Source organism: Spea bombifrons, chromosome 6 (genome assembly GCF_027358695.1).
Source record: "Spea bombifrons isolate aSpeBom1 chromosome 6, aSpeBom1.2.pri, whole genome shotgun sequence".
Classification (NCBI taxonomy): Eukaryota; Metazoa; Chordata; class Amphibia; order Anura; family Pelobatidae; genus Spea; species Spea bombifrons.
Window position 1 is genome coordinate 35,527,474 of NC_071092.1, and position 27,379 is coordinate 35,554,852.

The 27,379-nt window shown below is 38.7% G+C and overlaps 1 protein-coding gene across 1 annotated transcript in view; it reads left to right on the top strand.

Moving 5' to 3' along the window:
• The window catches only part of DPYD (dihydropyrimidine dehydrogenase), a 325,720-nt gene that overhangs the window by 158,704 nt on the left and 139,637 nt on the right, over positions 1–27,379 (top strand). Inside the window, exons 9-11 of the mRNA XM_053470008.1 lie at positions 7,646–7,753; positions 19,060–19,229; positions 20,396–20,606. Of these exons, the coding sequence (XP_053325983.1) occupies positions 7,646–7,753; positions 19,060–19,229; positions 20,396–20,606 (489 nt within the window). The remainder of the gene's footprint in view (positions 1–7,645; positions 7,754–19,059; positions 19,230–20,395; positions 20,607–27,379) is intronic.

A 27,379-nucleotide genomic window follows, 5' to 3' on the forward strand; every position in this document is an offset into this window, starting at 1 on the left:
GTAATTATGTTTCTGCCATTTAATAAAATGCCTCAAGTGAAGATATTAATTAGATATTATTAATGATATATCAACACCAGAAAAGATTAATATTACTGTCCATGGTTTTTGAATGGCATGTCCAACTCAGCTCATATAGGTGTGATGGTCAGGTGTCCACATCCTTCAGTCATATAGTGGACATGCAAATATACACAGATATGCAGTTACATAAAAGGTGCAACCACACACATTCACACTGAAACATTGTGCATACATACATCCATGCATGATCCCGTACAAACTGATTCCATATAAGAGAACCCAAGCTCCAACCTGCGCACTGTCTCTCCTTCTGTGACTGTAGGCTGTTGGCTGGGGATCCTGACAACGTTACACTGAACCTTGTTTTTTCCAAGATGACCCCTACATTACCCAGCCCTTTAACCCCTTCCGTACCGGGACGTACCTGGTACTTCCTGGTTAACAGTCACCGGTAGACCGGGACGTACCAGGTACGTCTCCTCCAAAAAACGCCCCCACATCACCACAATCGCGGTGATCGTGGGGGCGCTGCTGCTGCGGTCTGCCCAGGACTCCTGGGCAGACATCACAGCCTGTCTAAACCCGCCCCCAAGCCTACAATCACTCCCACGGAGTGATTTTGTAGGCAGAAACAGCGATTGCAGAAAAATCTGCAATCGCGGTTTCAGCTGCCACAGGCAGCTTCAGGGAAGGGGGGGGGTGTTGAATGGGTCCCCACACAAGTGTGGGGACCTGATCCAACACCCCCCTGCTGCCTGATCGCTCCATGAGAGCGTCAGTGCAGCGTTAACCCCTTCAATGCCGCGATCGCGGCATTCAATGCCGCGATCGCGGCATTCAATGCCGCGATCGCGGCATTGAAGGGGTTAATTGCCGTTTTGTAGGGGGCTCTGCTGCTGGTGGTCTGCCTGGAAGCCCAGGCAGACCAGCAACAGCAAAAACGACCCCCCAGAAGTCCTCTGATCAGTCCTGTAGGACTGATCAGAGAGACTCCTCCCCTACAATCTCCAGTCTATTGGAGATTGTGTCCCAGCTGCCAGAGGCAGCTTCAGGGACAGGGAGACAGGGTTCTTTGGTCTCCACATGAGTGTGGAGACCAGCCCCCCCACCCCCTCCCTTGCTCAGTTAACCCCTACCCCCCTGTTCCTCAATTAACCCCTTCAATGCTGCGATTGTGTATGACCCCCCATCGCAGCATTGCAGGGGTTAATATTAGTCCCCACAAGCTTGTGGGGACTAAATATCAGTCAATGCTGTGCTTCAATGGAGCATCAGCATTGAAAGAGTTAAAAAAAAAATTAAAAAATTATAATAATAAAGAAAAATAAAAAAAATTAAAAATAAATAAATAAAAAAATAATTAATAAAATAATAATAATTAAAAAAAATAACAGCACTGACCTGAAAGTCCAGGGTGCTTCCAGGTCAAATGCTGGGCTGGGCTGATCAGATCGCTCCTGGCCAATAGGAGTGATCGGATCATTATGGCAGCCCATGGATGACCCTGCTCTACAAAGAGAGAGGGGTCATCTAGGTTAATTATGAAAAAACACAAATTATTAATTAATAAAAAAATCATAATTATTACCTGATCACTTGTCGGTGACATTTTAAGTCGCTGATTATTGATCGGTCTCCCTGATTGATGTCAGCGGCCTAAACCTGTCACTTACAAGTAATCTGATAAAAAAAAAAATATTTAAAAAAATGTAAATGCACATGTTCCAGTTTTGCCCTCATAGCTTCCTCAAAAAATGCATGAACCATGCATGTGAGGCCTTGTTGGAATCATGGGATGTTGGTGAACAAAATGTGGTGTTTTCTTCCACTGTTGCACTTATGCTGTGCAAGAAATTCAGTGCAACATTGAAATGTATGCGTTAAAAATGCAATAAAATAATTTCCCTGTGAAGTTTGGCAGACATCAGTGAAGAAATGGCTGGCTGAAAACTGTCAAAACTACCCTAGTTGAACACCTTGACTCGTCTACTGTTCATAAATATATACTTTTATGGGGAAATTTACAGTGGGGGGCTTCCAAAATGTCCCAAATGGGATATGGGCTCAGCAAACCAATTTCTGAAAATTCCAAATTTGAAAACTAAAATGCGCATGTTCCAGTTTTGCCCTCATAGCTTCCTCAAAAAATGCATGAACCATACATGTGAGGCCTTGTTGGAACTGGGGGATGTTGGTGAACACAATTTGGTGTTTTGTTCTGCAGTTGCACATATTCTATACAAAATATAATATAAAATCTAAAGCAACATTGCAACATATGCAAAAAAAACCAAAAAAATATAAAAATACCTCAAAATTTGGCAGCAATTGGCGATAAAATCCCTGTTTGAAAAGTGTCAAAATGACCCTAGTTGTACACCTTGACTTATCTACTGTTCATAAACATATAATTTTGGGGGGATAATCAGTATCTGTGACAACTATTGCAGTTATTAGCCTACCGTGCCAAATTTGAAAAAAATTACATTTCAAAAACGTAATGCATGCCTTGCAATATTTGCCCTATACTGGTCAAAATAGATAAAAATCCTGGCCATGTTGGGTGGTTTCCAAATCAGGACAACTTAATGAATATATTTGGGATAATTTTTTCCCATTGGTTCAATGTGTGTACAATTTGTATGTATACAAAACTGTAAAAAAATGCTTTTTTTTCATTTTTTCCCCACTTTTTCCAGTTTATTTCAAACAAAACAATGTACTACCCAGCTTAATATGGTTTCAAATGAAAGCCCTACTTGTGCTGAAAAAAACAATATATGATTTGTGTGGGTGCATCAATTGATAAGAGAGAAATTACAGTTGAAGAAAGACATGGCAAAAACACAAAAACGGCTCTGGTCCTTTAGCGACACGTTAGTATCAAAATCCCGGTCCTGAAGGGGTTAATGTTCATTTTATTTGATGTGTGCATACACATATCTATATGTTGTTTTTTCATTATAATTCTCCATTGATATTAATTATCATTTATAATTCTCCATTGTGAAATCATCATTTAGAAACTTGGCTAGATTTTAGAGCTGTGGGGTAGTGGCATATTGTGAGAGACATCAGTGCCAGATGACACTAGGTTAACCTGCTACATTATTATTATTATTATTATTATTATTATTATTATTATTATTATTATTATCCTGCACTTAATGGCAGATATAGGTCAATAGTTAGAAAATAAGAAAATATTTAGTAAACCTACTTCTAATTGTATAATGGGTCAAAACAATTGAAAAAAAAATTCTAAAAGCATATCTAAAAGATTCTAAAAGAATCCTCTCATAAAATGTTAAACATATCTTTTGATGCTTTCTACGAAAAGAATATGGTTCCATGTATTCTGTTCTGTCATGCATTTTAGATTTATAAAACCTTTTGTGTATTTTCGCACTACCTATAACTGGATACCCAGAAGCACATAAGGATTTTGTCCATGGTGTTCATTTCACGTACAAAATCTTCTGTTCTTTTTTTTTTCCCTCCGTTATGTGATTCTGATTTTCTCACCTTCCATCTACCATAGATCAATATTGCTTAGTACGAAACCAGTGTTTATTAAAAATTTACAAAGCCGCGTGTTGTATGTTAATGCCTGCTGCTATTCATGGGGGAAAAAAAGTAGCTAGCCCCTTTTATACATACAGCCAGCGTGCACGGTGTATTTCTGTATTGATGTGTTATTGTGCTGGGCACATCCATTGCGCTAACTGCTTGGTCACTTATCTAAAAATAGTACAGCTCATTTATATTGATTACAGGGCTGCAGGGGGAAACTACCTAGTATTCAGCGAGGTCCCTTGGTTTTACAATGCCGCAGATGAAAATTGGCATGGTAATAGAAAATAATATTCTGACAAATTAAGCAGAATATACACTATTGGAAAAATAATCCTAATAAAAAAAAGTCTAGCATTCTGATTTTCAGAATGCATTTTGACATCGTTTCAGAGTAGAGGACAGCTAGAGAGATATCACAGGGGAAATTAAAGTGATTAAATAGATTAAAACCATAGATTAAAAACCTCAGAAGTTGTTTTGATTGATTGCATTCCGTATTTATAGATGCATATTATGAAGTAACTATTAATTACCAAATAATCAAGGGTAGCATATAGATTGGGGAAAAAAATCATAAAGCTTTGTTTTCAGGGCAGAGGTAATAACTGTATAGAACAAATGTCCCCAAGGGACGGGGAATTAAAAGAGCCAGACTGGCCAATAGCCGCCTGATGATGTAGATTTGGCTGACGGTTAGAGTTGTAAGGCCACACTCTACATTTTTAGCATGCAGCTGGGCATATGTATGGTGCCATTGGCCAGCAGCCCACCAGGCATTTTCTCGCTGTGCCAGATGGCCAGTCCAGGTCCAGGTTACTAACATTGATATTAACTGTAAGCAGAAACTGTGTATATATTGTGAATATAGGCGCTCTTATTATATAATGTTGCTGCAACCCCAAAATAGTGTACCCTTCAAATACACCACTAAAAGTAAAACTATAACGAAAAAAAAACAGTGAGGGTGCGCAAAAACAAATTCATCAGTCAGAACAAATGATCTCTACATCGCCAGGATTGATCACTCTCTAAAGATGCATATGCAACAAAAAATAAAAAGCAGCATAGTAAAGACACGTTGGTAAAATTCATGATGTATCACTATTGTATCATTCTTGGAGTAACACTCACATTTTAATTAGCCCTATGATTCAGGCTCAAAGATATCAGCACTCAGCATATGTTTTTCCAGAAAAATCTTAAGGTCTGGTGGATGTCAGACAGATTCTCAGATGGAGGCAGGAGAGATGCACAGAGAGCAGGGGGAGCCAAATAATAATATAAAAATTTAAAAACAGCAAGTGTTCCGTTTACTGGATTCTGGATACTTGTCTTAAGTCTCCTTAGATGTCCCAGGGGTAGTCAGCGTGTAAAGTGAGTCCCATACAGTGAAAAAAGTTCAGAGTTCCAGAGTCGCGATCTCCATGAGTCCTGCTCTATTCAGTGGAATTTCCAGGTTCATGTGTGACTCCGCCCCCTTTTGTGTGGCTACACTCCCTTGTGCGTGGCTCCGCCCCTCTGATGGCTGACGCATTTTGCTGCGTGCAGCTTCCACCAAGGATGTGTAAGCTGTAAGCCTCACCTATTTTTCCACCAAATGGCTAAGGACTTATTTATTGAGTCATATAGTGTTCAGCTGTATCATAAAATAGGTAATCAGGACATAAAAAAACAGCGCATTATATGATAATTTGGATTTATGGAAATAAATGGCAAGGAGGGCATTGCTCAAATAAGCTTACAATCAATGTTATTAAAACAACAAACAACTTGATTTGTACTATGGACCTATCTGTAAAAAAACATTTATACCAAGTTATGTGCTTGTAATGGCGTGAACTTGTTTTCCGATGCCTTTACAAAAACTTCAAATTGAGTGAATAAGTTTCTGTCTGACAATATGTTGTGAGCTGAAAAAACTAAAATCACGTGTCACTTAGGTAAGGTGCAAAAAAGAAATAAAACTTGTAAAAAATACTTCCCTTCTTGAACCGCAGCTGCCCAAACTACACTTTTTCCTCAAAGTGTAAGAATACAGATAAACCAGGAATGTATGGGGCGCAGGAACATATATAGGGAGAAAAATAAAAAACAACAGAATATAGTGCAGACCGTACTTCAGTGTAAGTGGTGAAGTAATATATTGCACTCACAAGTGTACGAGGCAAATCCAACCCATCAACATGGACTGTAAAAAGGCTTTTAATATTCTTCAGAGAAAATCTGCTGTGGAACCAGTCCTTGCAGATGTCGCATTCGATCATAAACCGGCTCACGTCGTAGGGCTGCCGGCAGACACAGTACACAGTTTCTCCCTATATATGTTCCTGCGCCCCATACATTCCTGGTTTATCTGACAATATGTTGTATCAGAGGAGTATTGGTATGAATTGATTATATGTCTAAATAGCACAGAATCATCTGTCTCGTTTACTTATTTCATAAAGCTGAACTCTAGATTGTGAGCTCGTTTGAGCATGGCCCTCCTCACCTGTTGTTCTGTAAGTCAAATTGATATTTTATATAGTACTTGTTGTAAATCAAACCGATCAATTCCCATTGATACAAGTAAAAATACAAAATGTTACTGATTTTAAAAACCTACAAACTATCAAGTTCTCAACTTATTTAATTGTATCCAGGTCTTCTAGAAACTTTATGAAGCACTTACAAAATCTAACATTTATTATTAAATCTTAGGGTTATAGTCATATTCATGTAATACAGTATAATTAAATCACTAGGTAGAAAATGTCTCTATAGATAGATAGACATAGATAGATATTCACATCAAATGGTCAAGAGCACAATTTACCACTCATAGGATGCTGTTGAAATACCTTGGGGTGATATTAGTTAAGTGTTAACAGCAGAATGAGTATAATACCTCCCAAAACTCCCAATTATCACTGGAGAGTGCTGAACTGCAGACACTGTCCCAGATAGCTGTCTCACTGTCCCAGTTTTGTGGGCAGTATGGAACATTGGCCAGCTCTGATCTCCCCTTGCTAGTCCAAGGAGGTGAGAATCCAATGGAGGTTAGCGCTGTTGCATAGCTACCACTTTCAGGCCAAACCCTACCCCTTCCCACCTCTTACCCCCCTTGTGGGATGCGGCTAGGTCTACCTGCTGGTATCAGCAGGTGGTCCAGCTGACGTTGGTGGGCATTCTTACTGACATCCGTCAGCATTCCTGCTGATGTCTCTATTTAAAGGGGAAATGGGGGAGTGAGGCATTTAAGGACCACGCTGCTGTGACATTTAGGATTTGGGATTCACCCAGAGAAGCGTCAGTTCTCCCTATCGGGGGCGAAACCTGTAAAGTTCCTAAGTATGCTTACCACACCCCCTACACAAGTGTCTGAAATTGGACACAGGTATGTAGTTTAAGTGTCTCCTGACACCATGATAGTTTTTGTAGGGCGTCCTTTCAAACTACAAGAATATATGCAAGAGTTTTTCTTTCTACATTGTAATAGTCCTACAATTCTAGAGTAACCCACATGGTGAGTCTCTAATTGTATTTCCCAGAATGATATCCACAGCTCAAGGTCTCAAAAGTGTAGACCTAAATTCACAAATTAGTTATAGACAATACCATTGCTTCAATAATAACATTAACAGACATCTGCATCACATAAACATGTTGCTTAAGTAACCATACCGTTGCCTAAGTTGCAGCATCCAAAATACAGATATGACCTGTGTGTTTCAGGACCTATAATACGTGTGAGTCGGGTGTCTGTTATAGAATGCACAAATCAATCCTCTCTAAAACGTAATTATTTTCTTGATGAGTAAATGTCATCTCAAAGTAGGCATGGCCTTGCTAACCCTTTTACACAAATTGATGAATACAGATGATGCCACATTTCATACTGTCTGCCGATGAGGCTACGTTTTATATTGTCACAATAAAGATGGTTTACTGTGTGACTATATGAGTCCTTAGTTGAAGGTCATACATGTTATTGAAATCACATAATGGGAACCTTCCGATGGAAACACACACTGTACTTATATTAATACATTTTGTTTTCTAATAGGTCTTCCGGAGCCCAAGATTGAAGCTGTTTTTGATGGTCTTACAACAGAACAGGGATTCTACACATCAAAAGACTTCTTACCACTTGTGGCTAAAGCTAGCAAACAAGGTCAGTAGTTCTACCATGGAAAACATGGATGGATTTATTGGTGTGGAGGATATACGGCCATACCTATAAAAACTACCTATGGGCATACTCACATTCCTCCATAAATACTCAAATCTTAAGTTAGTTAAATCCAGTTTAAAAACAAATATATAGAATAATCAAATTCAAAGATTAAAATAAATCCACCAAGAGTACTGTATACCTGCATACATCCTTAAACTCCGATCCAGTATAGTTACTATTCCTCTATCCATTATTTTAACTCCATTTCTCACTATGTTCCATTCTGCTTCTTTTAACTCGCTTTTCTTTTCCATTTAAAATCATTTTCCATTTACATTTGAAATCTTAAAATCGTGCTCTGTTGAATATTTTATACCTAAAACAGAGCAAATCTGTGCAAAGTTTTTAGTATGGAGCAATCCGTAGTGATTGCTTCACATTTAATACTTGGCCTTGGAATGGCGTTTGATAAATATGGTGCATTGCTTGCAAAGTGTGAAGAATAGGAGTTTGTTACACGCAACCGTGATAGTACTTGCCAGATATAGGAACAGAAAAACCAAAGTCCATTTGAGCGTGAGCTGCTCGGAAAATAAACAAGCACTTATCTCCTGCCGCTAGTCACTGTTTTGCTGACAATTATCTCCTGATGTATAACCGTTACTACGGCTTTTCATTTATGACTCCCAATTACTGGCCAAGCAGAAAAACAACATTTATTTCATGCTTATTTGGCACACACAAACATGTAGTAAGATACAGAAAATAAGAGCTCCTTGACCCATTTAATTTCACCATTTAACTGACATAAAGACTGAGACTTCATCCGCTGCAGCCTGGGTTTTTTAAATAGCCTTATTTGTTCTTGAATACACAAGTATTTAAATCAAGGACATCATGCATCTATTAATTCCTCTATGTATCTTTTCAAATGGTTTGCAGCAGATGACCCACAGAAAAGACTCCCATCATTCCTAGACAACCGCTGAAAGAAAAGTTTATAATAATTAAAAATGTATTGCAACTTATCAAATTGTGTACAAGTTTAAAACGCAGCATCTCTTCAAATATTGTGTGAGCGTAAAATAGCACCGTGCGCCCTGTCCTATAACAATGATTTGGGGTCAGACTGGGAGAAATCACCACTTGAGAAGGATTTCGGGGTACTGGTTTACTCCAAACTCAGTAACCGTATCCAATGTCAAGTAGCAGCTGCCAATGTAAATAAATTACTAGCATTCATTAAAAAGGGGAATCAATGGAAAATCAGAGAATGTGATTATGTCGCTATACAAAGCATTAGTTAAGCCTCATTTGGAATATGTAGTTAAAGGAATAAAGATGCGGTTGAACTGGAAAGATGGCAATGAAGAGCTAAAAGGTGAATTGGAGATTTTAGTTTTGAGTGCTTAGCTGAATTGGATTTATTTAGTAAAATAAAAGAAAAACACTTTTAAGGTGCTTATCGAAAGGTCTCTATGGGTTCCTTGCAGAGGGAATCATCTGACAATACATCACAAAAGGCCACTTATTACAAATAAAGGAGGCACAACTTCATCTAAAACAGAAAAAGAAAGTAAAGCTCTGGAATGCGGACTGTGGATGGCAACACCGTTCTTCTTGTGTTTGCGCAGTGGAGTTTTCCAAGGTCTTTTAGAGAAAACTTCACAATGCAAGCAAGGTTTTAGGAAACATGCTTTGTGACCTCAGTATGCCAGTGTCCAGCCGTCTTCTCATGCCATGGGAGTAATCAGGGAAATGTGAGAAACCAGGTTTACAATGCATGTTTTGCCCTCATCTGGATCAGTTAGGAGTATTTGGAAAAGGCAAAACTCAATAGACTTTTCCCCAAAGTTGCTAACTATGTAACACTTGCAACTTGGTAACCTTTTTTCACCCCCTTTGTGCTCTCGGGGCAACAACACATGTATTCATTGGTAGGCATACCAAATTAAAAGCTGTTAATCAACGGATGCCCAGGAAGTCATGAAGGAATACTTTCTCCATTTTGGTATAATTGGCATATGCTTAAAAGCCCCCCCCCCCGCATCTGGATGAATGCAATTAGGGATAGCTAGGGTGAACCTCTGATGTCTTTGATTTCTTTCATTGTCTCGTCTCTGGATTTCCAGGATGGTTTATCCCCAATAAGTTATTTCTCTCCTTTGGTTGAGTTAGTCTATGTCTTTGGTTGCAAAATAGACAGGTAGCAGGTGAGGAGGAAACATTACAGTACATTTATTTGTGTAGCTCTGGCAGATTCTGAAGTGCTTTTATAGTAGGAGACATTGACAATGTTTAACACTGGAGAAGAGTATAAGACTAAAGGACATAAACTTAATTGATATGCTAGTAGTGTTATCTTTAGCCATTGATCTCTTCTTCTGTTAGGTAAAAATCTTCTTGTGTTAACATAAAAAAATCCACCAAAAGCCCAAGCTATAGGTAGATTATATATATTTATTCAGTAATGCTACAAACTGTTACATTTTAAGACAGAATGTACACACTGTTGTCAGCTGTTTGCAAGAGATTATTCTATGGTCCCATTGCTATTAAAGATCAATGTGTCTGTTCTGCATTAGGCAAAATAAATGTCCAGGGGCTCTTCTTCCTCTTAAAGGTACATTTTAAAGAATGCAGATATTTTTTGTGACTAGTTCTGAAAATAATAGCTCATCCAGAAATGTAACCCAGCTGAGACTTCATAGAAAACAACCCCTGAAAATTGTACTGAAGAAAATGCAAAAGAATTGCAAACAATAATCGTTTCAGTGGCTTGCATTCTGGTCGGGCACAGTAAATGTGGTAAATATAGTTGACGTTTGATGGATACTTTTAACATACAATAAACGGCAGAGCCAAGATCCGATAGTTAGCATTCATATTAGAACAGCAGGTTTCACAGAATTGTTGGTAATAATGGAAGCCGAAAGTGTGCCCTCTGGGCGGACGAGAAAGCCCAGAAATCTCATAAAAATTCACAAGCAGCACTTAACTGTACACATCCCAGCCAAGGACTCCACAGAAAGCTCCGGCTTCTTGTAGGTTTTATGGCTCATTTTCACCTGATGAAAGCTCCAAAGTGACCTCTGAACATTTATAACACAGAAGAACTCGGAGCTCTGTGTTCGGAAAAATAAATACCTAGCTTCGCATTGCCCCGTTTCATTACATAACATATGTGTTTCATTATGTAGCCAATATGATTTAACTATGCAAGCAAAAAAGATATATTATCCACCTTGCAGCTACTAATAAGCCTGTGGTAACAGTTCTGCTGTATCTTTGAAAGATTAAATGCTGCATCTCGTATGATAGCTACATTGCCAGAAGGCTTAGTTATGTTTTTTTCTTACTTTGAAGAAATATATAAAAGTTATGGTGAATGATGATATTTCTTGTTTCGATCTAAACAGCAAAGCTTTTTTTTTTTGGTGTAGTATTACAGATAGTTGGTTTTTAACAAGCCAGGTCTTTTTTGGGGTATTATCAAGGGACCACATAGGTTTTGTCCTATGGACTGATGTACCCCAGATGATATTACCTATTCTAAATCAGAGAGAGATGTCATGAAAAAAAAGCTGGTCCCGCGAGAAATGGTCTTTTAAGCCAATCTTTTGGCAAGAAGTGGCCTTCATCGGCGCTAACAAGGAGAAGACTCTGATGAAGGCCACTTGTGGCTGAAACATTGGCTTAATAAACCTTATTTTTATTTTGCGAGTATTCATGGTAAAATTTATTCTCCATCAGCATTAGGTTTACTTCTCGGGATTTTCACATCACAAAATAATGTCATTTTCACTTAGTGTTATGCTTACAAGTGAGTAAGAACTAATACAGCATCCGCTACATATACTTAAATATGAATATTTTACATTAGCAAACGAGATATTCAGTTATACATGTTTTGTTATAAAATAATTCCCTTTACAGTGAATGCGATGTAAGGACACCAGTTCACCAAAGAACATTGTTCCAGATTTGTTATTTGAGCTGTACCAAAGAAAAATAAATGAGCAGATAATTAAAGTCTTGCTAGCTTTTTTCAATGTATTCCATGTTGTAAGGCAGGGATATGTTATTAATGGCTAGTTATAGTGGCATCAAAATTTGGGGTATGCAGAATATAGTATATCAAAAAGTACATAATTTTATTTCACTGTAATAAGATTAATGTATACAGGCCCGGACTGGGACAAAAAATAGGCCCGGGCATTTAAGCCTGAGCAGCCCATATTTATTTATTTATTTATTTATTGTTAAAGCCCACCCTTCATGTACCACCTTTGCATTTAATCATTCACACAAATCATTAACACATTCATTTATGCAGTCTCACAAATCAAGCAATTCATCCTCACATGAATTCATTAATTGTCATACGCATTCACACAATTCATCCACACATTTATTCATTCATTCTCATACGCAGTCACACTACCCCCTCTTTTCATCTTATCTGCCCCTTTTCACTATGTAACCCCCTTCCCCACTTCTCAATATGTAGCGCCTCTATCTATCCCCTCCCCCTTTCTCACTATCTAACCCCCCTCTGCCCCTTCTCACTGCACCCCCCTCCCTCACCCTACTTACCTTGTTGCCGAAGCAAGCAGCAACTGCGACCGCGCCTGTGGCAGGGCAGGATTGACTTAGGGGCTAATGGAGCTGCAGCTCCAGGCCCCCACCTTAAAATAGGCCCAGTCAGGACCGGACTGACTGGTACTATATGGCCGCATTAACGCAGAGCCCCTTAAGCCCGCCGCAACTACCCCCTCCTAACTATCTACCCTCTCCCTCTTTGAAGTTCACTTACCTTTCAGGAGTCCTGCGGTGGGGGTGCAAGGCCTCTGTCTCCCAGCTCTGCCACTGTATGGAACAGTATAGAGTGATGGGAGTTATGATGTACTTTTAGAGCATAATTAGATCATGAAAAAAGACATTGGAAATGGTACAGCATAACACCCATCACTCTCACACACTTACCAATCCACACATACGGTATATACCAATCCACACATATATACCAATCCACACATATATACCAATCCACACACATATACCAATCCACACATATACACCAATCCTCACACATATACCAATCCACACACATATACTAATCCACACATACACACCAATCCTCACACATATACCAATCCACACACGTATATCAATCCACACATATACACCAATCCTCACATATATACCAATCCTCACATATATACCAATCCACACATATATACTAATCCACACATACACTAATCCACACGTATATCAATCCACACGTATATACCAATCCACACATATACACCAATCCTCACACATATACCAATCCACACATATACACCAATCCACACATATACACCAATCCACACATATACCAATCCACACACATATACACCAATCCTCACATATATACCAATCCACACATATACACCAATCCACACGTATATCAATCCACACGTATATACCAATCCACACACATATACACCAATCCACACATATACACCAATCCACACATATACACCAATCCACACATATACACCAATCCACACATATACACCAATCCACACATATACCAATCCACACACATATACACCAATCCTCACATATATACCAATCCACACATATACACCAATCCACACGTATATCAATCCACACATATACCAATCCACACACATATACACCAATCCACACATATACACCAATCCACACATATACACCAATCCACACATATACACCAATCCACACATATACACCAATCCTCACATATATACCAATCCACACATATACACCAATCCACACGTATATACCAATCCACACATATATACCAATCCACACACATATACACCAATCCACACACATATATACCAATCCACACACATATATACCAATCCACACACATACACCAATCCACACACATACACCAATCCACACACATACACCAATCCACACACATACACCAATCCACACACATACACCAATCCACTCTCACTTAATGCTTTCCTACCTTTCCTTTCCTTTCTTCTTTCAGCTTCTTTTCCTCTTCTTCAGTTCTTCTGTCTTCTCTGTCTTCTTCCGGGTCAGAGGGCACGGACAGCGGTGGGCGCGGCTTCAGTGCTGTGCGCCGGGATCTGACAACAAACCCCGGCGCACAGCAGCTGTTGCCGCACGGATCACAAGGGAGCGGTATCGGAGGTCTGTCAAAGACCTCCGATACCGCTCCCTTGCGAGCCTGCTCCTCCAGCGGCGGACATTACTGTCCGTCTCTGGAGGGGTGCCGGGTGCCGCAAGTTGGCGGCACCCAGTGCGGGCCGCCGCCGCCCCCTGGAGGGTGGTCGCACACCCCAAAGGTCGGCCCTGCCCTAAGGGGCCGGGAAGCCCCCACCAGGGTCGGCCTTAGGGGTCTGCGGCCGTACAGGGTTTAAATTAAAACATCGGGGGGGTTTTTTTTCAATTTAAAAAAACTTTATTTAACATGGAGGATGTTAAATAAAGTTAAAAAAACCCCCCGATGTTTTAATTTAAACCCTGTGCGGCCGCAGACCCGTAAGGCCGGCCTTGGTGGGGACTTCCCGGCCCCTTAGAGTGGCGGACCGGGTCGCAGTTGCGGCGGGCTTAAGGGGCAGGTGCCCCTTATGCCCTGCGTTAATGCGGCCGTAGGTAGGGTAGGGGCCTGGAGCTGCAGCTCCATCAGCCCCTTAGTCAGTGCGGCCCTGCCGTGGCCCGGCCCACCGGGCAAATGCCCGGTGTGCCCGATGGCCAGTCCGGGCCTGAATGTATATATCAATCTATTATAGTATATGTTCTCTACAATTTAATCCTTCCGCATATCCTCATAAATGGATGCTAGGGCTTCTAGGCGTGAGTCTGGTTTGTTCTAGCCTTCCACAATGAGACCAGCCTTGGGCCTTGCTTAAACTGTCTAGGGTTTTTGTCAATCCAGGGCAAGCTCACCCACTTCTCATCAAATAATAATAAAACAAAAATATGGCATTATCGAAAAAAGATGTGTTGCATAAATTAGGGACTATTGAAATCAGAGTAACACTGGCAAATCACTATATCATTTTTCATAATATTACTCGAGTGCCCTCCATGTTCTACAAAAGCAATATGGCCCCCAACAACTGCAGATATGACACAAAAAAATACATAATAATGCAAGGAAAGTTAGAGTGACTTAATTATGTCCCTATTATTAAATAAAAAAAGTTCACAAAAATTGTTTTAACCTATTTACTGCCAGAGAGACATGCTTTTCTAGCAATTACTGAAGATTTTAATTTCAAACCTGGTTAAACAAGTCTAATTTTAGTGTTTTAAATAATGTAAGTTTAACAATGGAGGATTGGGCAATTTTCAAAGGCTCACTTTTTGAATTTAATTGTAGCTTAGCTTAATTAAAAAGTTAATTACTTTATCTAGCACAGGAGATACTTAATTAGGCTGAATATATTTATATAGGATGGTATATTATTTTCATTTAGTGATTATATTAAGAATTCATCCACATCTCTACTATGGCTGTAATAGGATACCCATGTGTTTTATGAATCCTTTTTCTTAGTAGTTTTGTAAATTGCATTTGTTAATAAACATGATAAGTGTCAATAATTATTAGGAATTTTTAAGTGGACACATAAGAATTGTAAAAAAAAATTCTAGACCATGGCTTAGCATATCCTGTGGTAATCCTCATGCACTTGAAAGATTTACTGTACGTATCCTAAACTAGACTTGTGCAATCGTTGTTTAGCCGAATACCGAACATACAAACATGGTGGTGCAAAACGTATAGGAAGACACACAACACGAAGAATCTTCATGTTCATCTTCGTTTACTAATCTCCCTGGTCCCTTCCCCATCTAGCCTACCTTATCTACGCAGCATCGCAGGGGTTAACGGGAGCAGAAATCCGTAGGTTTGCCGTCAGAAGTTAAAGGGCCGTGTGAGTGACTCTATTGGTCGCCTGCAGGGGCCACCTCTGGCATCAACCAATTGGTTAATGCTAGTCGTTCTTTTGGCCCTTTAACTCCTGAAGGCGCACCTACAGATTTCTGCTCCCGTTAACCCCTGTGATGCTACGTAGATAATGAGAGCGGAAATCTGTAGGTTCACCGTCAGGAGTTAAAGCCCTTTACCTCTTGGAGTGGGCAGACAGGCCAAGTTCCCAGTCAGGAGTTAAAGAGCCGTGCAAGCCACTCTATTGGTCGCCTGCAGGGGCCTCATCTGGCATCAACCAATTGGCTGATGCCAGAGGAGGCCCCTGCAGGCGACAAATAGAGTACTTCGAATGGCCCTTTAACTCCTGGTGGTGGAACTTGGCCTGGGGAGACCATGGTCTCCCCGCTCCAAGAGTTAAAGGTCCGTACGAGTGACTCTATCGCTTAGTGCGTATCGCATTAACCCCGTATCAACCCATGCTACAAAAAACGGCACAAAAATAAGACAAAAAACAAACACGAATATTCGTCCGAACCGAACACAGGAACGGGCAAATATTAATGGAATACAAGGATTTTTCTCCCCACGAAGATGAACACGAAGACGAACACGAAGAGTTGGCCGGCCCCCAAGTCTATCCTAAACTCAGACTGCACGTAAGAGTCGGAAAGAGTTCACCAAAGTGCTGCTTTCCTGATTTATTACTTGATCTATACCAAAGAAATTGGCGAGATGGATGCCACCTTAGTTTATTTTTTTAACAAACTTTAAATAGCATAGTCATATGTTTTAAAATATATATGTACTGAGCGGATGAGTACAATTCTCTTTAAAGCATGAGAATCAGAATGAACCAGCTCAGATCATCACAGACTTGGATTATGATTACTTTGATTAGTTTACACGGAACTGAAGTGAGGCTTCACCAAATTCCCTCAGGTTGGCATAACCACTTATAGTACTATTGTCTGGGAGAACTCTTGAATACAAAATGAATCGTGATTGTGTCATCTCCTAGATTTGGTGAGGTGCCCTGAGTTCCTGTAAAAACCTGTCAGTGGATTTAATGTACTCATTCTTCTAAATCTACAACATGAACACTACATTACATTTTAAGTCTTTTTTTCTAAAACAAATTAAGACGTTTGATACATTGTAAATAGAAAATCAGTAACTATTACGTTGCCATAGTAATGTATCTGTTTATAAATGATAAACATGCAGTATTGTGCAGAAGTTTTAGGCAGGTGTGAAAATATGCTGTGATGTAAGAACCCTTGCTTTCTTTTTGTTTAATTATTTAGAAAAGTGAGAGAACAGAAGAAAAATCTAAATCAAATCAATATTTGCCTTCAAAACAGAAAAAATTCTTCTAGGTACACAAAGTCTTTTAACCCCTTCGTGACAATGGCTGTTTTTACATTTCTGCTCGTGTTTAGCTGTAATTTTATTATTTCCCGTTTACTGAACCCACACAAGTTATATATTGTTTTTTCAGGAAAAGAAGGGCTTTCTATAGATGTTTTGATTGTATCATATTATTTACTATAAAAAAGTATAAAATATGGTTAAAAATTTAGAAAAAAAACTGCTAAATAGATTCTGCTATTTGTCCTGAGTTTAGAAATACCCAATGTTTTTATAGGTTTTTTTTTGCTTTTTTCTGCACGTTATGGGGCAATAAGTAGCATTTTGCTATTTCAAAACCATTTTTTCCAAATCTAGTAATTATTCCCCCCATGTGTTGTTTTGGGTATCTTTGAAGCTGGCCAATGCAATTTACCCCATCACACCATACATTTTTGAAAACTAGACACCCCAGGGTAATTCAAATGCTAGTATTTTAACTCTTTGCATGCACACATTTTACCACCAGTGTATTCTCCAGTAGTATTTTTTGTGTGTATTTTTCCCCACACACGTACTTTAGGTATACAAATTTACAGCTCCTGGTGTATGTCACTGTCACACAACACCCCAATATGTGTTCAGCAACATCTCAGGAGTACAGTGATGCATGGGTTTGTCGGGTTTTTGGGGGCTAAAAAGCCACATTTGGGGCATGTGCATTTTTCAAATTGGACGTGTGGTCATCCCTCACCCGGTGTTAATTGAGACATTGTTGAACCCGGCCAATTCAATTTACCCCGTCAAATCATAAATTTGACATGCCACTATTTCAACTCTTTCCATGCGAGAATTATTTTAAGCTAATGCGCTTATTTTAGGACTTTCTCATAAAAATATTTTTTATATATATATATATTTTTTTTTTGCCTTTTTTATTTTTTTGGAACTTGAAGGTTCCCCTGATGGTGACATCAGATGGAAATTATTTTTAAATTTTACAATTTTTTTTTTTAACTATTTCTTTTTTTTTCTTCTTTTTTTTTTAATTTATTTTACTAATCACATTGTGATTAAAAACCTGGGTTCCATTGCCTCCTGAGAACTCTTTTTTTTTTATAGGGTGGCAAAATCACTCGCAGTGGCGGTTGTGACGGTCACGGCACGTCCTGGGGTGGGAGTCAGTGTCCCTGAATGCCTCGTGATCTTTTAAAACTGGTGTCCGCCGCAATACAGTGTATGGTGGACGTTGACGCCCGGGGAGAGGCCAAACATGGCCCCTGATGCCAATCGTGGTATTACAGCAACATCGTTTGGGTGCAGAAAGCGAACATAGATTTTATCTTTTATAAGGACTCAGACCTTAGTCAGTCTTGGGCCATGTCTTAGATACAGGATAGCCATATCCCTATCCAATGTATGTTTTAATTTCCTCGCTGTATTAGCATCAACCACTTCTACTGGAAGGCTGTTCCACTTAACTACAACCCTTAGGTTGCCACTATGCCTCTGACCCTCTAGTTATAACTAGTTCTAGCAATTATTTTCCTTTGAAATAAACTTTCTTCTGTACTTTGTTTAATCGGTTTAAGTATTTAAATATTTCTATCACATTCCCTCTTTCTCTTCTCTCCTCTAAGCGACATCATCATAATACAATACAATGGTAACTAAAAACACACACGGAGCTAACATAGCTGAAAGTGTTTTGCAACTCAATACAAGAATGAATAGTTCTTTAAACCACTGTGCTAGTATTTTGAATCCTTTGAGAATAAAACCAGACAAAATTCAGTTCCCTAAAGTGTAGTGACTATGAAATTACATATATGAGCACATCTTAAAGTACAGGAATGGAACTGTCTCTCAGCGAAGCAGAATAATTTGATAGTGACACTCTATGCTTGGGAACCCCGAGATGCAATTTTACACTGCTTTAAGTACATGTATCTTTCTGAGTTGACATGCAAAATGGTTTTTCAACTTGATTTTTTTTTTCTTCCTTCAGGGATGTGTGCCTGTCGCTCTCAATTGCCATCCATAAAGGGATCCGTGATCGTCCTTGGAGCTGGAGACACTGCTTTTGACTGTGCAACCTCTGCGCTACGTTGCGGCGCACGCAGAGTGTTTGTGGTCTTTAGAAAGGGCTTCACTAATATTAGGGCTGTTCCAGAAGAGGTAAATCATTAAATAACTACATTCCTGCAAAATACGTGTCTGACAAGTGGTGGATTTAACTTACTTTGTCCTAAATGAATGTAAGTGCTGCAAGTTAGTCCTGCATTTAGCTACTAGGTTTCAGTAATGATCGAAGTATACAATGTAATACTGCCTTGTATATAAAGACTTTAAAACATGCCTAGGTTTACATGCCTATTACAATAACGTTGTTCTTGGTAAGATATGCGCACATTCAGAAATATTCTGTTATATTTCTTAGTTGTTAATCCACGGGAAGCCATAAACAAGTAATTATAAAAGAGCACGTTATTTTGCATTTGCGCGTCTTCTTTCTCCCTCTGGTATTTTGCAATTTCATTTTTTAAATGTTGTGAAAAAAAGCTTTGTAACTGCAAACAGGATGTTTGGCATTGCTAGCAATAAGAGGAGGTCATATTATTTTATGGGCCTCTGATCAGATTTCATATCCAATGTACAATACTCCATGCTTGCCAACTGTCTGGATTTTCATGGGACAGTCCTGGGAGTTGAGAGCTTGCCTATGGAATTGGTAGTTAAGGGAGCATGTGGTCTGTTCATTTAGACCTCAGCTTCAGCGCCGGGATATGACTTAATTTGCCCACAGTACAACATTCCAGGAATGTTATGTCATCACTAGCAGTCATGTGACATAAAAGTCAAAACACGTATGGCACAAATGGCAGTTGAAACAACGTGCTCCATGGGGTTAGTTAGTGGTACTTTCTACCCTTTTTCAGTAAGTGTCAAACTTTTTACTTTTAAAAAGAAGCCGAGTGCCAAGTTTGGTTTGAGTTTTGTACCACACATAAAAGGGCAGTTAACTGTTCTTCTCTACATTCTAATCATACATTTGGTTCTCTGCTAGTAAGAATTGCATCAACATTGATAAGATTAAAATGGCTTTCAGTAGATTGACCTACTCAAGATTTAAAAAAAAAAATATTTCAATATGTTTTATTCCTTCTAAGTCACACAATACTAATTAGATAATAGAGACCAAGGTGTTATGCATTTGTTCATTGGCAGTATAGAAGCTTGTAAATCAATGTGTTGTAAAAAAAATTCAAATAATAATTTGTTGTGCCAAAATATAAATATGTACACCGAGAAAAAGGCAAAACATTTTTATTTTTTTTCTACAGGTTGAGTTGGCCAAGGAAGAGAAGTGTGAATTTCTTCCCTTCCTTTCTCCTCGCAAAGTTATTTTAAAAGGTGGTAAAATCAGCGCTATGGAATTTGTTCGGACAGAACAGGACGAGGAAGGAAACTGGATTGAGGATGAGGATCAAGTTGTTCATCTGAAAGCAGAAGTGGTTATCAGTGCGTTTGGATCTGTATTGAGTGACCCAGATGGTAAGTTTTGTGAAACAGTCATAGTCACCAAGGGAAAATGATGCAAAAGTTACATTTGGAGCAATAAAAAGTAACTGATAGTAAGAAATTTATTTGACATCTTTATTTAACTATTGCTATGCACAATTTGATCCCTATATTCCCTGAAAGATCCTGGCAGATCATGACGCAATATTTAGGTACTACTCACACCAGGGTTACAGCAGACAATACCCCTACTCTGAAGTATAATCCCTATTTCTGATAAATGCCCAAAGTATTTCCAACAATAAGCCTTTAACTATTATAAATTGGGCGCCATTAACATTTTTGGTTGAAAAAACTTCTGAAAATTTTTAGTGTCCCTTTCATGATAAAGCCATCAAAGGAAGAATAACAATACAGGTTTGGCTTATTTGCTCAGTCTGGTAGAGAGTGCTGCAGAAAAATGCAATGTTTCTTGCCACAGAGTGATTAGGAGCACTTTCAGCGCATGTGCACAAGTTCTCTTTAGACATCCTCTCAGGGCGTTTGCCAAGCCACCACTGAAGCTGATGGCGGAAAGCATACCATGTGTCAGAAGGTGTGTTTGGGTGATCACATCTCCTCAAGGACAAATAGCTGGGGCGTGGGAAAATGGGGCTAATGCTGTACACCACAGAAATGTTAAAGGATAACTTAGCTATAATAAGTGGTCAATGTGTAAATGATGGATGGGAGTGTAACTTTAAATTGGGAATTTAAACTGTAAGCTCACGCCATAGTGAATAAACTCAAGATAACAATTAAAAGCTGCCACTTTAAATAATATAAAAAATCTCTGTTCAGGTAAACTAGAATTTAGCTGAGCTGGAGCATAATGACTAAAAGATTATATAGCCTTCTTCATATTAGCTAACATCGGCATCTTAACCCCTTAATGACAAAGCCCGTACATGTACGGGCTCAAAATGTTTTCAATGGGTTTAGGGACCGCCCATTGTCCTTAAGGGCGGTCATATGCCAAGATGCAAATCTCATCATTCTCGGTAAGGAAACACAAGCTACTATATTCAAAATTAACTAGAATGACTTCCTCTTTGTAAATTACTTTTTATCTTGACAAATCTAAAAAAACATTAATGCAGTTCTGTCTTCTATACAACAAAGACATTTGATTTTGCTGCATTATGGATAGTTACTGTTTGAGAACTTGCTTTTTATCTTGCAATTCAGATACATTTCCTTTTAATATTTTTCTTGTGTTTTTCTGGGCATCAGATGTACCAAAGTTATAGACCCAAACACAAAACCTTTTATCATCTAAAAAAAAAAAAAAAAAGAATTGTGTTGTGTTTGCTTAGAAATATCTACATGACTTACTTTTAAGTAAGTTTAAACATGGTATTTGATTGTATTTCAAACATTATTTATTTATTATGATTTATTTAGATTATTTAAACATTTTGCCGGGAAGAACATTTCTGCAATTTTAAATTTTGGCATCCATTTGATTCTATTGCAATTATGCAATAGCACTCGGAGCTCTTACCAGGGCCATCTTTAATACATGGCATGTAATTACGGACCTCCTGAGCAGTCACTTTATTTGCCCTGAGGGGGGGGGGGCTATCTGGCTTTATCCAATCCCCACTAAGCTCCTCCCACCTCCAACCCGTTTTTGCACTGGTCGCTTTCCTGCACATAGATTTGTGCTTTCTTGGCTGTCTGACTCCCACCTGGCCCTATGTGAGGACATGGGAAGACCTTTATATGGAGACACAGGAGAAGGTCTCTATAAGCAAGGTTCCCAGACATGCTAAAAGAGCTCGGTGCAGACTGACCAATCAATTTTTTTACAAGCTCTTAGGATCTAAAACAGACTGTACTATCTGTTTTAATTCTATTTTTGTCCTAAGTGGCATGCAGTTGTTTTATGTGGACCACCTCATCTCATTTGTTTGTGGATGTCCTTAGCCCCTTCTTTGGCACCTGCCTCGTGCAAGGTGAAAAGTAATATTCAGGCTCAGTGTAAACGAATATGTTTGGTCTAACCACAAAAATATGTATCAGGAGTCAAAGAAACACAAACTATGAGTACAAATGACTATTTCAGTAGTGAAAGTGCACTGCATTTTTTAATGCCATGATTTCATTGCAGCTAACTAATGCACTGTCACATCCACGGCATAAGATGTTTTTCACAATACTTAGCTGTCATCCCTGGTGTACCAACGAAGCCAACACACTCGGAGCTTTCTGCCAAATTAGAATCTCTTAGAAAAAAAAAAGCTTTGAGATAATATAAAGATATTATCGTCCTTCCAGGCCACTGATGAATCATACGCCGTACCATATGGACAATCTGGTATTACATCTGCCTCTTCCAGACTGATTCTGTATATAAACAGGTGTTCACTTTCCAGTCCTACAAGTATGTGATACCCATACGTAGTGGGGGAGTAATTCATGTTAACAAGATGATACTCAGTTGTGTCTTGTATTATTTTACAGCATTAGTAGAAAAAAATCGTTAGAAATGTATATGCTGTAATGCATTATGAGAAAGGTTGGGTGATTGCAAACATCTGATATGAGTTTGAAGGGTAAAGCTCCTTGTGAAACAAAGACTTCATGTGAAAAATAGTTTGGATTCAAATTTTAGCTTCTTTCAACAAGAGCTTTGTTTTGATTCTAAACAAACTATATTTTAAGAAGTGGCTAGAAATTATGGCACTGACCATAACTGACCAATCATAGCGATTCTTCCCGCAGAGTTCTATTTATAAACAAGCGTTATAGACTGGATTCTTTTTCTGGATATTGGTCTATTCCTAATACATTCTAGACATTGACATGGATGAATACTGTATATTTTCTTTATGTTCTTTATGGTATACACCAACTCCTTCATCCATGTCCTTTAAAGAGGGAGACTGTATTATACATTAGATGTTATAATATCTATTTTTTTATTACCGTATTTGCTCGATTATAAGACGAGGTTTTTTCCAGAGCAAATGCTCTGAAAAATACCCCTCGTCTTATAATCGGGGTCGTCTTCTAATCAGACCCCAAAAAAATGGCTGGGGCCATGCTGCTTACCAGTCGCGAGCAGCGTCTCTTCCGTTAGAAGCAGGAGGACAGGAAGCTTGTAGCTTCCTCACAGAACTCTATCTCCCCCTCCCTCCTCTGGGGGCGGGGCCAGAGAAGTTGCTGGTACAGCCGGTCCCCTGCAGAAGTCTTCGAGTGAGAGATCTGCAGTTCAGGTAAGGGGGTGGGGGAGGGTTTTTGGGTAAGTATGTGTGATTAATGTGTGAAGTATGTGTGATTAATGGAATGAATGAGTATTTAAATGTTTGTGAATGTGTGTTTGTGTGTGATAGCATGGATGTGTAAGGGGGGTGGGGGTTGTAGCATGGCATAGGGAGGCTGTAATCCCACTACTATCATCCCCAGGTTCCAGCATGTACTGGCTGCCTTGGCTTGATAGGAGTGTGATTGCTGTTAGCAGCAATCACACTCCTATCAAGCCAAGGCAGCCAGTACATGCTGGGTTAAAAGGCATATCATGGGGCTGAGTGGCATATAGGGGGTTAAAATGCATTTCTGGACCTCCAGAAATGCATTTTAACCCCCTATATGCCACTCTGCCCCATGATATGCATATATACCTCCAGAAATGCATTTTAACCCCCTATATGCCACTCAGCCCCATGATATGCCTTTTAACCCCCTATATGCCAGAGTGGCATATAGGGGTATAAGGCATATCATGGGGCAGAGTGGCAAATAGGGGGGGTATAAAGCATTTCTGGGGGCAGAGTGGCATAACTGGGGGGGCAGGTTGGCAAATAAAAGGAAATTTAAAAAATATATTTACATGAATTAATATTTACTGGTAAAACTTTTTTTCCTATAGGGTCGTCTTATATTCAGGCTTTTTGTTTTTTTCCTAAATTAATATTTTGATTTTGGGGGGTCGTCTTATAATCGGGGTCGTCTTATAATCGAGCAAATACGGTATATTTATTAAATAATAAAAGACATGCAATACAGTCACGTTATGATGTCTCATATATTGATTATGAATGTTATCGGCGATGAAACAAAAAAATATAGTGTATTATAGTGCATTATCATATACATTAATGGTGACTGAAAGGGCATGGACATATATAAATATTTAAAATAAATCTAAAACATAAAATAACAAAATAGCAGGTTCCAGTGTGGTATAGTGTCAATAAATATCAGTGCAATGTGGTACTTGGAGAAACTGCTTGCCTACTAGCAGAAGAGGAGAATTCTGCAGAAATATATGGAGTTTCATTCCATTCTAATCACTATTCTCCTCCATATTCTCTCATAATAGGATATATAAATGATAGCTAATATTTAGTCAACAATTGTACCTAGATAAATTATGTATAGGAGCCAGGATTTGCATATGTACCAAGTGAGGTTGCACAATTAATTTTATAACATTCCTTCTACATATTCAGGTAAGATGTAAAACCAAGAGGTCTTGGGGCTACCCCAAATGGAAATTTAAGTCCAGACATGGACCTACTTAATCTTTTCTGCATATAGAAAAACCAAATGGGATTATTGGTTCTCTTGTGCAGAGGAAATTTGCTTTGCATTTTAGTTCTGGCCGGATCAGACCGATATGTCAATAGAGATTTTTAACTCTTTAACAGCAAAAAACTTGAGATGTTCCTGAGCGGGGCTGCACAGTAAAACAGGCTATTAAGCGGTGAGTTCATCAGTGAGTTCATCTCAAACTTGTTTTATATGACATTAATTCATTCTTTTACCTTGGCCACAAGGTTGGCTGATTTGTCTGTAAAGTTGTTTGCAGGCATACCATATGAAGAGAATTTTGGTGCCATACATACACAAAACACATTGGTTGGCACCATGTCACCTTAGAGCACTATATTGGCATGCACAGATCTCATATAGGAGACCATGCTAAGGAGGCAGTTATAGGAAAAGGTGGCATGAACACATGGGTGGGATCCTGATTATGGCAGCACAGGCGCTATGGGTAATCTTAACATTTTTCAATACATTTCAAAGTCTACACCATAAAGTACATGCATTATACTGCATATTTTGGATAAACAGGCTGTGCATGTTATGAAAGAATCCTTCAGAAATAATTTGTTTGATTGCAAAATGGAAGGTTCTAATTATGTTTGTGGCTTCAAGGAACAGCACATAAAAGAAATAGAAATGTTAGACATCTGGAATCTAATTATGCAAGAACATATGTTTTACCACTTGGGAAATAACAAGTTAATTGGAAATTACAGAGGAAAACCTGAAAAAACAATCTAAGTGAAGTAGTTTCATGTCCACATTACATTTTCAACATGTAAAGTAAAAGAAAAGCAACAACTGAATTAAAATGCACACTAATACATGTATGTACGTACATTACGTGTACAAATGTCTATGTATAAAATAATGTATGTACCGTATGTATTTAATACTTGAAGATGTTTAAATAAACCAACCATTAAAGCCATCTAAAGCCTTCTTAGCCTAAATTAGGTTTCTATGAAGAGCATGGAAGGGTAGTAGGCATTTTAGACAATCATCTTTGTGGGACCATTTTTGGGAAGGCTCTTTCCTGCTCCACCATGACTGTGCTCCTGTGCACTAAGCAATGTCCATAGAGACACGGTTTGACATGTTGTGGAGGAACTTGAATGACTTACATAGAACCTTGACCTAAACCCTATGAATGAATTTGTACGCAGATTGTGACCCATGTTTTCTTATCCAACATCACTGCCTGAACTCACAAATGCTCTTTTGCCTGAATAGGCACAAATACCCACAGACATACTGTTATCTGATTGGACAGTACTATTGAATATGCTGGCGCTATATAAAACAATAATAATAATAATAGGAGGGGCGCAACTCCATCTTGAAATGAGATGTCCAACAAACTCATACTGTAGGTTTGATGGTCAGGTGTTATAATACTTTTGGTCACATAGTGTAAATGCATAGGTTTCTATATGTTGATCATTGTTATTTCTGAACTGCTTTGTACTTGTGTTTACTATTTTACCATTTTTTTTATTTAAGCCCTATGATTATTATTAAACTTGTAGCAGAGAGTAAGATTTGATGGAATCAACCATTTAGATTAGGTGTAATTCCTCGGTGTCATGCTGCGTTAGGGACCAGTGAGCCTCAGGGTTGGTTGGCTTTAATGCCTTTCAAGCACTCATCTCGGCCACCAGCTGGCCTGGAGGCTGGGTTACATCAACAGCAACTATGCCAGGGTTTGAAAAACCCTACAATATACTTCACTCTCATTTATACACCCTTAATGTCTCCCTAGACTCAGATATTCTGCAGGTCATCATTATGCCCTGGAAGGAAATACTGGAAGAGATAGATACAAAGAGGGATTATATTTTTTGCATAAGAATGCATTAAAATTATTTAAATTATAGGTATTAAGGAATAACTAAAAAGATTTGCTTTTTTGTCAAACACAAAAAGCAGGTAAATGCGTATTTTATTATTTTGGACTCAAAATAAAGTGTTTTCATATATTGCTTTATATAAATATTACTACTTGGGCTGCAATTACACATTTCTGTCAAGTTTTTTTTTCCGGTTTAATTAGGATTTGAGCTAGTGTTTATACCGAAGAAAAAACTAACATGATCCCAACTTTTCTCTGTAGTATAGATGGCCACTTAGCAATTTATCTGTCATTCCCTAGTACAGTATGTTTCTCCTATTAAAAATAACAAGTTGGTTTAATTGATCTTGTCAAGGTG